General features: G+C 52.5%; 1 protein-coding gene across 2 annotated transcripts; it reads left to right on the forward strand.

Moving 5' to 3' along the window:
- The first annotated feature begins 833 nt into the window (after nucleotides 1-833).
- kdm7aa (lysine (K)-specific demethylase 7Aa) lies at nucleotides 834-13195 on the forward strand. 2 transcript variants are annotated; one of them, XM_057022254.1, is made up of 18 exons: nucleotides 834-969; nucleotides 5037-5122; nucleotides 5352-5469; nucleotides 5551-5711; nucleotides 7234-7375; nucleotides 7517-7703; nucleotides 7939-8101; nucleotides 8944-9031; nucleotides 9112-9218; nucleotides 9406-9497; nucleotides 9871-9957; nucleotides 10036-10281; nucleotides 10360-10484; nucleotides 10563-10711; nucleotides 10780-10874; nucleotides 10969-11135; nucleotides 11218-11594; nucleotides 11663-13195. In XM_057022254.1, the coding sequence occupies exons 1-18, from the start codon at nucleotides 872-874 to the stop codon at nucleotides 11749-11751; spliced, it is 2577 nt and encodes an 858-aa protein (XP_056878234.1). In that variant the 5' UTR covers nucleotides 834-871; the 3' UTR covers nucleotides 11752-13195. The 2 variants fall into 2 exon arrangements, with proteins under 2 accessions (XP_056878234.1, XP_056878235.1); XM_057022255.1 differs by having other exon boundaries at nucleotides 10972-11135.
- Nucleotides 13196-13211: the final 16 nt, after the last annotated feature.

Below are 13211 nucleotides of genomic sequence, written 5' to 3' on the forward strand. Positions count from 1 at the left end.
ACTCTTATGTGTCTCCTGTGCAGTGGTGGCTTCAGTCCTTTCACGCACCAAGTCTGCTTGCCTATGCACAAGAGCACAGATGGGTGTCTGGGGGGATGGGTGCTGCCAGTTTAGAGACCGAGCTCCTCTGGGTCGGTGGTCCCATTGCTATTCAGCGCACAAGCACGTGGAGCATGTCAGACATGCCCTGTGAAGACATACCGGGGGAACATAGTGTGTGTGTTTTTTAATGGAATTATAACTCTAATGTATAAACATTATTATGACAGGTTTACTGTTTCTTTGTCAGCACTGTTAAGAATGCACTGATTCGGTCAGTGCTGATGCGGCAAATTTCAGGGGAATTGCAGCTTGTCCCACGGGTTTCAGACAGCGTAAACATACGTAAATAAGCATTTTTCCTTGTAGACATTGTAGGACTGCGAATTGCCGCGAGTGGCTTTATCGTTACATAAGACAAGAATTGCATTGTTAGTTTGCATCCGTTCACGTGATGCATATTAGATGCATATTAGATTGATTAAGCAAGACCTGTGATTGATTTCATAGTGCAGGTTAACAAACTTCTGGCAAAGTCCAAGCGCGTTTGTTTAAAGTAAATGTATGGTAAGTAATTGCATGACTATATAAAATTAAACCGAATAAACAACGTTGTAGATAGTATGACATTTAAAAAAGTTAAGGTTTTGCGTCTATTGTTGGCGAGCCCACGCACAACCAAATAGAAATGAATACTTTGGAATGTGACGTCAGAGGTGGGATTACCCCCGAATGGCTTTTCGGGTTCACTCGGCCTCCTTCGGGTATTTCCGGAAGCTCAGTTAAATCCCCGCCCCGCTTCATTCCTGCGTTGTTTGGGGACAGTAGGAAGATGGCGGCGGTCCCGCTGTACTGTGTCTGCCGGCAGCCTTACGATGTGAACCGGTTTATGATCGAGTGCGACATCTGTAAAGATTGGTTTCACGGCAGGTAGGTCGGCTATGGTGCTTTCTCGAGACGGGGTTCGTTAGAAGCGAAAGAAAGCGGTTGTTTATTTAAAAAGGCGATGGATATCGGAGCGGTGTTCAGTGTTAGCCAACGTAGCTTGCTAACGCTAGCGGTGGGCGACGGGGATTTAAAATCGTCTATTGACGACAACTATTGGTAGTTGGTTCTTCATTCTCATAAATGCCTGTTATTCAGGACCTGTGATCTGTCCGGTAAAACCGTGTATTGTGACTTCATTGGCGCTGCATTTAAACACAATTGACGCCAGTATAATCAATAGCAAATAGTTTTAGCCTCTCATATACGTATCGATCAGGATTGCCAAATAGTGTCAGTCTGCCGGGGCGATCGGAAGCTTGGAGGCGCGATCGTGACACACGAACGAATGTTTCCCAACCCCTTCTAGACACTTTTACGGGTAGTTTTATTGTTCCTTTTAACAGAGCGAAGTACTTTAAAGGGGATGTACATTTAAATCGGCCTCACTGAGGAACCGTTGGAGGTATTGGCGACCAACAACGAGCCGACTCGATCGGACAAGTTTTACCTGATCGCACATTTCTTTTTCACGTTTTGTTGTACAGATATTTGTACAGATACTCGAGTCGTGTTTCTGAAGTCTCCCATAGTAATGCGGATCGTTTAGTCGCAAAGGCGCGGCTGAGAATGGGGAGCTTGTTTTGGTTGGGCTTGATTGACAGCCTGAAAATTTAAATCCCCTTTGAAGCGGAGGATCCACATGGTCGGGGCCCCTGGCGGCGAGCAGCGGTACTGCCGCGCATCTGCAGGAGCATGGCTCGTAAACCCTTCACGTTTGCTTCATTCTAAACGTCCTTGTGTCGTTTTGGATTACAGACCAGCGTTGTAGTTCATTTTCATTCATGCTCTGTTGATAAAGGTGGGGTTTATAGTTAAAAACACGAAGGTTGCATGGTGGGTTTTAGTCATGATGTTCTCCATAACTGTTGCCCTGCTTGTCACTGTGGTGTGAAGCTTGTTGGGGGTACAAATGTCCTAGACAATGTTACAGACTGTACTTGGTACTGTAGTCATTACATAATCGCTGCTATCCGCTGGCTGGGGACGATAAATGCATCATTTAGCACTTACTGACCTCTGATCCACAGGAAACGGTGATAAGCAGGTGTTTTTAAAATCGCATTCAAGTTTTTTTTTTATTATTGTAAGTCAATTTTTAGCCCAGCATAAAAATAACGAAGCATGGAAGTGTCCAGGAAAGCGTGGCGTCACGGGGAAGCAGCCCCTTTTAGTCACGTGATTCCACAGGCTAACAAAGAATTTGCGCACGCTTCCGTCTCCTAATCGACCTGTGTGGGTGCATCTCCACGGCAACTGTTTATGAACACAATAATCTGTTTATGCCTGTGTTGAAATGACGGAGCCTGTTGCGTAACCACATTAAACCGCCTGCCAAAAACTTGGCGGCCAGTATTTGTGGCGTGTGTGTGAGAGCCAAGAAAGCCTGTCTGGGTGTCATGTGGCAACAAGAAGAGGAACAAATGTTGGAGCTTCCCCCTGTTGATGACTAATATCAGACGCTCACGCCGAGAATGCGCAGCTCCCAAAACGGCCACTTTTCCTGCTCCTTTCCCACGAGGCCGGCCAGACGGAAAGGGATATTTTCTGGCGGCGGATGACGGCGTGCTGATGGCGTGGAAAGGTTTAGAACCCGCCCTCTTGGCGATTGTTGCCGCCAGTGTCCGAGCTGAGCTGTTGCGCGCGAACGCCAAGAGATAATCGCAGTCAATTCGGGGTTTTGTTGGTAGAAACCCTCAGCGGGTCAGGTGGGATCCCGGGGTTGAGTGCGTGTCAGGTGCGCTAGGCCATTACGGGCGTGAGCGCGGTGATGACGGATCGGGGGCTCATCGGGGGCTGGGGGAGTGATGGATGGGCGCTCCGGCTGGCCAAGTTCAACGCATGATCTGTCACTGTCATAGAGGGTGTGAGCGCACCAAAGAGGGATGGAGAACCTCTTCACTGTTGTTTAGTGTTTATGCTAAGTGGCTGGAAGCATGAGCGTGCGGGGGGGGGGGTGTTCAGTGCACTCATCCCGTGTTGTTGACAGAAGAGACGTTTCAGGGCTTTTTAGAACCTGTTTATTAGCAGGACTGTGTCTGGAGGGTGGTCGGCACTGATTAGGGCTCAGACACCACCCATTGATTGGAAGTTAGCTTTAATTATGACATTGAAGGCATGTCTCACGTCAGGTTAGGCCATACATACATACTCACTCTCCAGAGAGTTACCCCAGCAACAGCTTGGGTGACGGTAGGTTCTACACCGGGTGCCTGGAGACACTCGTGGTGGAGATGTGTGTGAAGGCAACGCGGCTGTAGCTTGACCAGTTAAACCAGTCAAACTCGCAGGGCAATCTTCTCTAATGAAGCAAATGGTTTTGCCAAAGCAGAGTGTGTGAGGTCACTTTTTGGGCTCCGACCAGTAAAACCAAAGCACTGATATGTCCATCTGTGTGGACTCGCTGGCTCCTCCATGTCCAGGTCCTACAGCGTTTATCTTGGCTTTGTTTGAGCGGTGGAGCGCATTAGCAAACAGGACCTGCACAGCCGTAGGCTTCTGTGTTAGATGGATGACCAGGTGTGTGTTTGGCTGGTCTCATCACCAGTATCTGCCCCCCTCCCTCATCTATTAGATCGCTGCCAGTTCCTTAATGCAGGCGTGTCACTACCCCATGCAGAGCTGTCATTTAGAGCTTAAAATAATGGCCGTGCCCGCCTCCAGCTTTTGTGTTTCTGTGCCGATGGTGCAGGACAATGAGTCCCTCACAGTGAAGAGCCTAATGAATGAGCCCTCTCAGTCACAGGAAGGAGGCCCGTGATTAGAGGAAGTGAAGGGAGAGGGGCCGCTGATGGCGGCGGGATGTTGTGCTTGTTAATCTGCAGCGGCAGCGTCACAGAGCCACCCTGGGGTCGGACTACAGCTCCGTGATATACTGCCCCCCCCCGTTACAGCAGCCTCGCCTGTTTTCGTCCCTCGGTCCCTTTGTGCAGGTTGACAAACATGTGCGTTTGTCAGGTATTAATCATTAATGGTGTATTCAGAGAGCGGGGCCAGTGCGGCACAGTGCCCTGGATTTCCTGCTGGGCTGTTATATAAAAGACAGCCCAGAGTCAGATAAGGACACTCACCCAAGCTCGTGCTCAATCTGCCCCCGCACGGCTCCCAGAACTTGGCAGCACGGACTGTGTGACTCACGCTCTCCCCCATTGAACCCAGCGAACAGCCACATGTTTGGACCCGGATTCTTGACACATGAGCTCGGCTTCCTGCTCCGGCCAAACGCTGCATCACGCTGTTGTTTCTCCTCCGCTCGCTCACGTGCACAAGCAGCACACTTCCTCCCCTTGCTGGATTCAGCAGGCACATCCAGCGCTGCAACACACAACTCGCGTGTTTTACAAATAAAACCCGCGTAAATAGGTTTTTAGAGCTCGGTGAGACTCTCGTTTCGGCGACGGTGACCCGTGGAAGCAGTGACCGGGGGACAGGGTGCTACCGGGGTGATTAACGCCAGCTTTGGCATGAGCTCACCACTTCCTGATGAGCTCACGGCCCCCGGCGTCATGTCCTTTAGAGTTTCCTGGAGGTTCTGAGAAGATCAAAGCGCCTCACAGGCCGTCTGCTGTGCGTAAGAGGTGCTGTAAAGGCCCGTCATTTATGCCTTATACCCCCATTGCTGTCGGCTGTAAAGTGGAGTCAACGGTTTGGTTTTAGTGGTAGTTGTTGCTGGCTTTAAACATCTTAAATTACCCCGAATGCTGTTTGTAAATGGTTGCAACTTGCCGGTCTGGCCAGGCCAAAGCTAATCCTGAGTATTTGTGGCGGTGTGGCATCTTTGGCGTGTGTGCACTGCGCGGAGGCCGGGGCGACCGGACGTCGTGACTTTGTTTGTCGATGATGTGTTGTTAACCAGCGCCAAGGCAGATCTGAGCAAAGGTCATTTTGTGACCTCTGGCCTTTATTTTCTCTGCTGTTTTAATGACTGACTGGCCTCCGTCCTGTGTCCCCAGCTGTGTGCAGGTGGAGGAGCATCATGCGGTGGATATCGACGTTTACCACTGTCCCAACTGTGATGTCGTACAAGGACCCTCCCTGAGTGAGTATTTGTCCTCGCCGGGCCAGGGACAACATGGATTTCCACATCTAACCCCTCGTCGCGTTCGGGTTCCCTCCTCCCTTTCCGGGGGGGAGAGGGTCAGTCTGCGATCTGAGTTTTTCTTTTCTTCCATGGGGGGATGGGTCCAGCCCTGTGAGCCCAGAGGCCAACATGAGCTGGTTAATTGAACGGCATGGCGAGCCCTTCACTCTGTCTCTGTTTGCTGCAGTGAAAAAGCGCAACAACTGGCACAGACACGACTACACCGAGCCGGATGATGGATCCAGGCCGGTGCAGGCCGGCACCCCAGTGTTTATCAAGGAGCTCCAGAGCAGAACCTTTGCCAGGTAGATACGATGGGAGCAAGCTAACCGAAGCTAACCCAAACCTGAGGGACCACTCACTTACTCGCTGTCCCCTTGTTTCAGCGGAGAGGACATCCTGAGAAAGATGGAGGGCGAGCAGGTGACGCCCAGATTCTTGGAACGGCACAGCTTCAACTACCCTATCAAGGTCACAGAGACGGAAGGCCTGGGACTCAAACTCCCACCCCCCACCTTCTCAGTGCTGGATGTGGAGCGTTACGTCGGTAAGGGTGATTCACGATAAACAGGCTCATTTCTTAAGTATAAACCGGTTCCAGCGGGCGTATCTAACTCTTCACTCCCTTTCACAGCTCTGCGCTGTCAGTTGGTATTTGTTTACAACTGTAAGGCAGCATTTTAGTCACATCAGTTTCAGTTGCATCATAGACTACAAGCGTACACACCTTCTCCTGAGAAGCTGATGAAACCAGCCCTCCAAGCAGGTGCCATCTGGGTGTCAATACCAGCAGGTTACCAGGTTCACGGGGTTTTAACCCACTTATCAGGCATCGGGCAACGGCGGAACGGGTGAGGTCTAAGCTTTCACTGCCCTCGCTGTGACCACAGCACTTCCTTATTGAAACAGGCTGCCACTTCCCAGCTCCTGTTACAAGCCCATTACCAAACGCACCGCCGTTTTATCGTGAAGTTCAGATTACAGACTCCCTCTCTCTGTGGATCTGGCGCTCCCATGCCCTATTGAGCCTTAATGCAAGGCACAGGTGCTGGGAGCAGAGGCTGATTTGGGCTCGTGTTTCTTATAGCTAGAAGACAATGGGAGGAGAGGATGGATGTGTGTGTCTGCTGGTTTGAGCCGTGTGTGGTCGGTGACCAGTGGCTGCACGAGAGGCTTCTGTCCGAAACAAACCGAGAAGAGGTTTCTAGACGGTTGCATTCTGGCTGCAAATATCAGCAGCATGTGTCAAACTTCGCTCAGCAAGTTTCAACATGAAGATGTTGACTTTTCCCAGAAAACGGCAAAAAAAAAACCCCAGCTATTTCTCTGCTTCTAAAAGCCCCGCGTCTGCAGCGCTCGCAGGCATCCGCCTGCCTTCTCTCCAGCTGTTCTCCGTCATCAGACGCTGGCCAGCTGGGCCCTCGGAGGTGTGTGTGTGCATGTGAGCGCCTGTCTGTGTTGGTGTGTGAGCGGCGGAACATGCAGAGGGGTAATAAAAAAGGTGTGTGGGAGGGGTGTGGGGAGAATACAACAACCAGCTGTCCCGCTACACAGGCAGCAGCCTGGCCTGACTTCCGGCCCCACGTGTCACCCGAGTGTGATTTGTAACGTCCCAACTGTTGGGTGTGTGTTGACTCGGCTTCTTTTCTTTTTTTTTTCCTCCCTCTTTTGCACTTAAAAAGCACCGCATGAACCGCACACATGCTCTCTCTCACATCTTACTTGAATCTGTCTCTGCGTCCGCGCTCCCACGCACACGCTCATGTAAACGCCGCGGCCCTCTCTCACCTCCGCCCACTCCGCCCCCTCGGGGACTGCTGGCCCAGACAGATTGACGGATTGTCTTGCTTACCTCCCCTCAACAGTTCCTCCTCGGGCTGCCATAATCGTGCCAGTTTCCCCTCAAGGCTCGATGTCTGAAAGCTAGCGGAGGTGCCAGCGGGCCTCTGACCCCTTTGAACCCCACTCCTACGCAGCAGCAATTCAAAAGTTGCAGACATTTATCACAGGACTGTCGAGTTCCACAATCTGATCTTATTTGAGCTGAACCGTACTTATCTCTCACGTAGGTGGCGACAAAGTCATTGATGTGATTGATGTGGCGCGGCAGGCCGACAGCAAGATGAAGCTCAGCCAGTTCATCAAGTATTTCACAGCTCCTCATCGACCAAAGGTCCTCAACCTCATCAGCCTGGAGTTCTCCGACACCAAGTGAGCAATGCTGCTGCCTTTACAGTCCCGTGGCCCAAGGAAGCCCTTCTGTAACCTCGGATTAACGGCCGAGCAGGAAGTGAAACGTGTAGCTCATCGGATGCGGATTATTTTGAAACTGTCGTGTTAATGCTTCTCCAGGATGTCTGAGCTGGTGGAGGTGCCTGATGTGGCTCAGAAGATGTCCTGGGTGGAGAACTACTGGCCAGATGACTCCTTCTTCCCTAAACCTTTTGTCCAGAAGTACTGTCTGATGGGAGTCAAGGACAGCTACACCGATTTCCACATAGACTTTGGTGGCACCTCAGTCTGGTACCACGTTCTCTGGGTAAGACTGAAACATAGTTGCCCTTTCAAGTGGGATTTTTAGTTTCTCTCGTGTATATGGGAGGATTTGGGGCATACAGTCGCATCTGATTGGCTACACATAAAGGTCACCCTTCCCCTCGCATCACATTCCTTCATCAAGCAGCTCTGAGGGCAGCAGCGCTCTACTTTACATAAGAACCTTAATCTCACGCTGTCTGAAGGCGTTGGTAGACTCTGTTCTTCTCCTCTTGCAGGGTGAAAAGGTCTTCTACTTGATCAAGCCCACTCCCACCAACCTTGCACTATACGAGGCATGGAGCTCCTCGCCCAATCAGAGCGAAGTGTTCTTTGGAGACAAAGTGGAGAAATGCTACAAGTGTGTCGTCCCCCAGGGAACCACCCTGCTCATCCCCACAGGTGGGTGCCGCCACCAACGGCCTCTCGCGCGTCGCCATAGCACCCGCGACCGGCCCGAGCCGGACTTTTTCTTTGCACCAGTCCAGCATTTTCACGTGCGCTCGAAAAAGCTGAAATCATCACACTTCCCATGATTCCTGCCAGGAAAGTCCAGGCCTCTTCAAGTTCCTCCGTCGCTGCCAAAGGAAAATAACATAACAGGAATTTTCTCCCTAACCAACCCAAACAGGTCTTAATGGTCACGACTATAAAGCAGCTGGATGGAAAATAGTGGTATAGGGTGAAAGTAGCTTGTAAGGCAAACTTTGAAGTCCAACTTTGAGCAGTGTTTTGATCCCGTGTGTCGAAGCCAACGTGACGGGGTTTCTTTCCCCGCTCGCATCTTCAGCCCTTCAATCATCGCTCTTCCTATAGAAACTCAAATCTTTTGAGTTCCTTTGCTCGGACGACGGAGACAAAGCGCGGCCAACAATCGAGATTCCAGCGACGCTCCTCTCAGGAGGCCAGAGGGGGCTTTGTCAGGCAGCGAGGGTGTGGAGAGGCAGGAATTAAGTAGGGGTCAGAGAACACAGAGGGTCAGTCACCCAGGGCTTTATCAGGCCTGCCTATCAGACGCGCACCAGCCCCCCAGACTCTGCTCTGTCTCACTTTACCTTCAGTTCATCAGACGATCACTTTACAGCGCTTTAGCTGTTAAATGTCCAGCTGTGGGAGGACAGGAAGCTCGTGTGTGTGCGCGTGTGTGTGTGTGCACGCACACGTGACTGTTTGCAGGCGGACACGTTTATTTAGGCAGAAGTCTTGTGTTCTGTTTAACCCCTGTGCAACTGCGCCCCCTGCAGGCTGGATCCATGCTGTTCTCACCTCTCAGGATTGCATGGCATTTGGAGGGAACTTCCTCCACAACCTCAATATTGGCATGCAGCTCAGGTACGCTGCATTTAGAGCTGGATTTCTGTCTTTGTTGGAGCGGTTTCTGCTGTTATTCAAGCGGTTCATGTGGTTCGTAGGTGTTATGAAATGGAACGTCGGCTGAAAACCCCAGACCTCTTTAAGTTTCCCTACTTCGAGGCCATCTGTTGGTATGTGGCCAAGAACCTTTTGGAAACGCTAAAAGGTAAAAGTCAAACAAGCGAAACACAAAGAATCTGCAGTTTTGTCTGAAAAATCAAAGCTGGTCCAATAAAGCGACTTTAAGAACCCCAACTCATTGAAGAGTTTAGGTTACATGAAAGTGCATATGCAAATAAATCTGTGGAATGTTGAAAAGGCATCTCCAAAAAGTTCTTTTTTCGCTCCTTCAGAGCTTCGAGAGGACAACTGTCCTCCCCCACCCTACCTGGTGGAGGGTGTCAAGGCTTTAATCAGTGCACTGAGGACCTGGTTGAAACGAGAGGTGAGTTCACCTGTCCCTCCCCTGTCCCTCACCTGTCCCTCTCCTGTCCCTCCCCTGTCCCTCCCCTGTCCCTCCCCTGTCCCTCACCCGTCCCTCCCCTGTCCCTCCCCTGTCCCTCCCCTGTCCCTCCCCTGTCTCTCTCCTGTCCCTCACCCGTCCCTCTCCTGTCCCTCTCCTGTCCCTCCCCTGTCCCTCCCCTGTCCCTCCCCTGTCCCTCACCTGTCCCTCTCCTGTCCCTCTCCTGTCCCTCCCCTGTCCCTCCCCTGTCCCTCTCCTGTCCCTCACCTGTCCCTCCCCTGTCCCTCACCTGTCCCTCCCCCGTCCCTCCCCCGTCCCTCCCCTGTCCCTCACCTGTCCCTTGCTGCCTTTACAGGTGTCTGAACCAACCAGTGAGGTGCCAGACAACATCAGGCCGAACCATCTCATTAAAGAGCTCACCAAGGAGATCCGCTACCTGGAAGTAAGTCAGGGAGCCCTCGGAAGTGAGCGTTTCCAGGGGGAGAGGGCGGGGCTAACAGTGTTCTGTGCACCACCCCAGGAGGAACCGCTCAATGGAAACAAGCCAGTAAAATCTCAGGGAAGTGTCTGTGCAGGAGCCCCCAACGGCTTCCCCGCCCCCCGCTCTCCACTGGAGAGGCTGTGTCAGGCCAGGCGGGCGAGACGCGCCGCCAGGCGGCTGAGGGAGCAGCAGCGGCACGCTCCCAAGCTGCCGTCAAACCTGGACATCTTGGAGCGACACACCAGGGAGGTGCTGAGGAGGCTGGAGGTGGGCCCACTGGAGGAGGTGAGCGCAGCGGCCCGACAAAGAACACGTCTCTAACCTGTTGTAAGTGTTAACCCGAACACCGGCTGTTCCCCGTAGGACCCCGCGTTCTGTGCAAAGGTTCATGGGAAGCTCAACAAAGTGTCCACAGCGTCGGCGGCCGCCGCTGAATCTCTGGACGACAACCGTCTGCAGCTGATGCTGGTTAACGGCCGGATCATCAGGTGAGGCCCCCGCGGATCCTCTGCGTTCTCGCCGCCACCCGGAAAGAGGAAGTGACCGTTGCGTGGTTGTGTGCGCAGAGACATGCGGAGGTTGGGAAGCAGCACGGGAAAGACGGAGGGAGAAGGTTTACAGGTCGGCCCACCAAAGAGTTTCCTGGATGTGAAGCTGGAGAGGACGCACGACGGTCCACATCTGCACGCCGCGGACGGGAAGTCCAAACTCTTCCGTGAGTCGGTGGCAGTCGGACGGTAACGCACAGGTGGGGCCGTTGTTGACTCTTCCTGTTTTCCTCAGATGGACTGGAGAGGATGAAGACTGAACTCAGGGACGACGTCTCAGGACACTCCAGCGTGTCAGACATGGAGTCGGACAGCGACTCTTCCTCGGAGGTAAATGAGATAAATATCTCTGACTGAGGCTCTCGCTCGGCTGCACATGTGCAAACCCCCGGGGGATTGACCTCTTCATGCTTCATCCTGTTAGCAGAAAGCGTCGTCGTCTTCCTCTGATGAAGATTCGGACAGTTCCCAGGAGGAGGAGGAGGAGGAGGAGGAGGAGAGGGTCTCCGCTCAGCAGAAGGGCTCAGGGCACACCATCGAGCTGGATCAGGGTGGCCAGAAACTCAGGCACAAACACAAACCACTCAAACGGTGATGACACGTGCGCGTGCGCGGCGAGCGATCTCGCCGATGGCGGAATGGTGTTGTGACGGTGTCCCGCTGCTCCCCGCAGAGAACGTCCTACCTCGCCCAGCACAGCGGAGGCCATTCAGGGGATGTTGTCCATGGCCGGCCTGCTGTGCTCCGAGCCGGAGAGGGAGGCCTCGTCCCAGGGCCCCTGGTGGCCCGGCCCGGACCAGCGCTCGCTGCTGGAGCAGAGGGAGGCGGCGCAGCACCAGCGCCACCTGCAGGGGGACGAGAATCCCATGGACAGTCAGGGCAACAGCAGGGAGGCCTGGGACAATCAGGGGCTGCCCAGTCCCCTCAGCCGGAGGGAGATGGACCCAGAGATGGACTTCCAGTACTGCGAGCCCTCCATGTCCCCGCCCCTGCACCCCTCCAAGAGGCAGGCCCCCAACCCGCCGCCCGTCAGCAATCAGGCCACCAAAGGTTTGGCTTCTGCTCGTTCCTTCACGCCGTTTTGATCGCTGTTATTAACGCGTGACCTTCTCCTCCAGGCAAGCGGCCCAAAAAAGGCATGGCCACAGCCAAGCAGAGGCTGGGGAAGATCCTGAAGCTCAGCAGACACAGCCGCGTCTTCGTGTAGGCCGGAGACGGGCCCGCGGAGACCGGCCCGCGGCGCCGTTCCCCGCTTGAAAACAGAACTGTTTCTCCTGGAGCCGGCCGCCTGGAGTCGCCCCCAAGCGAACAAATCACCACAACCCAAACGGACGAACCCCGACACGCGTTCACTGTGCGGAGCAGACAGGGTATCGGACTTCACAAGCACACTCGGAACCAACCGGAGGAGCCGAGACGGCGTTCCGGAGCCCTTTTTCCACTTTCGGAGGATTACGCCAGGTGCTAACGAAGAGGAGGGAAATTTCACAATGGTGCTTTTTGTTTGTATTTTTCAGTTCACGCGTGTTTGTCCCCCCCCCGTTTTTGAATCTCATTCACACCAGCAATAATAACTGTGGAGGAGGAGGGGAGGCGGCGCAGTGCCCCCCCCCGAACTGAAAAAGACGTGAGGTTCAGGATGGAGACGCCTGAAGATGAGACTTAGATGAATCCTGCTTAATTTATTCTGGTTATACATACTGTTGGATTTTTTTTAATGTGTTATTTTTATGGATTTTGAATGATGTATTTATTAATTGAAAGAGAATGATTTTATTATATTTGGAGCCGGAAGCCTCAGCTTTTTTTTTTATTATTTTTTTTATTTGTAAATGTGGATGTTTTAGCGTGCGTGATCCTCGTCTGTCGAGTAGCATCTTCTGTTGTCGGATTTCCTCTCATTTCCCGGTGGGATAGATCGCGTTCCCGTCGTCCCTGTAGCCACAGCGGTCGGGCTTTATGCCAATAGAAACTAGGTTAGTTTGGGTCAACTTCCATAACGACGCCTGAACTCCCCCCCCAACCAAACCGGTGCCACTTTTAAATAAGCAAAAAAAGAAGTATTGAGCCACTGTGGCGTAAGCGTTCACAGGAAGTGACCGTCTGAGGAACTCCGACAGGACGAGCTTTGGAAAACCGTGGCTCGGCTGTGCAGTTCTTCACTCTCAGGGAATGTTGCCATGGACACGAACCTTTGATTTAACCACCAGCGCGGTTGAGATTCACCTCCCACTTAAAAAAGACAAACTCCTCAGCTTTTCGGGACTTCTGTTACATGGATTTTGCTGGTGTCCCTCACTGCTTTTCCCGATGGTGTTCAACGTCAGTATTGGTGTTTAGACTTTTCCCTCTTTTCCTACACTACACGTTCACCTTTGCATGCCATCACTGAATCGAGCTGGCCCGCAGGCAGGGTTTTTTCCTTTGTGGTATTGGCAGTCCAGAATCCTTCCCTCCGTTTTGGCTTTGAAGGGCAGTTCCTTCGGCATTTCTTTTGGGTGTAATTTCCTGCGATATTTTCCCCGGAACTGCTTTTGTTTTTAACCTTACGAACACTGGCTAACTGTGACACTGTTGATGCGTTGCAATTTTGGTTTTCTGAATTTAAAAAAAAAAAAAAAAATTGCTTGTAAATAAAACTGATGAAATAAGATGATTGTCTGGTCA

Source organism: Takifugu flavidus, chromosome 22 (assembly GCF_003711565.1).
Source record: "Takifugu flavidus isolate HTHZ2018 chromosome 22, ASM371156v2, whole genome shotgun sequence".
NCBI classification, from domain to species: domain Eukaryota; kingdom Metazoa; phylum Chordata; class Actinopteri; order Tetraodontiformes; family Tetraodontidae; genus Takifugu; species Takifugu flavidus.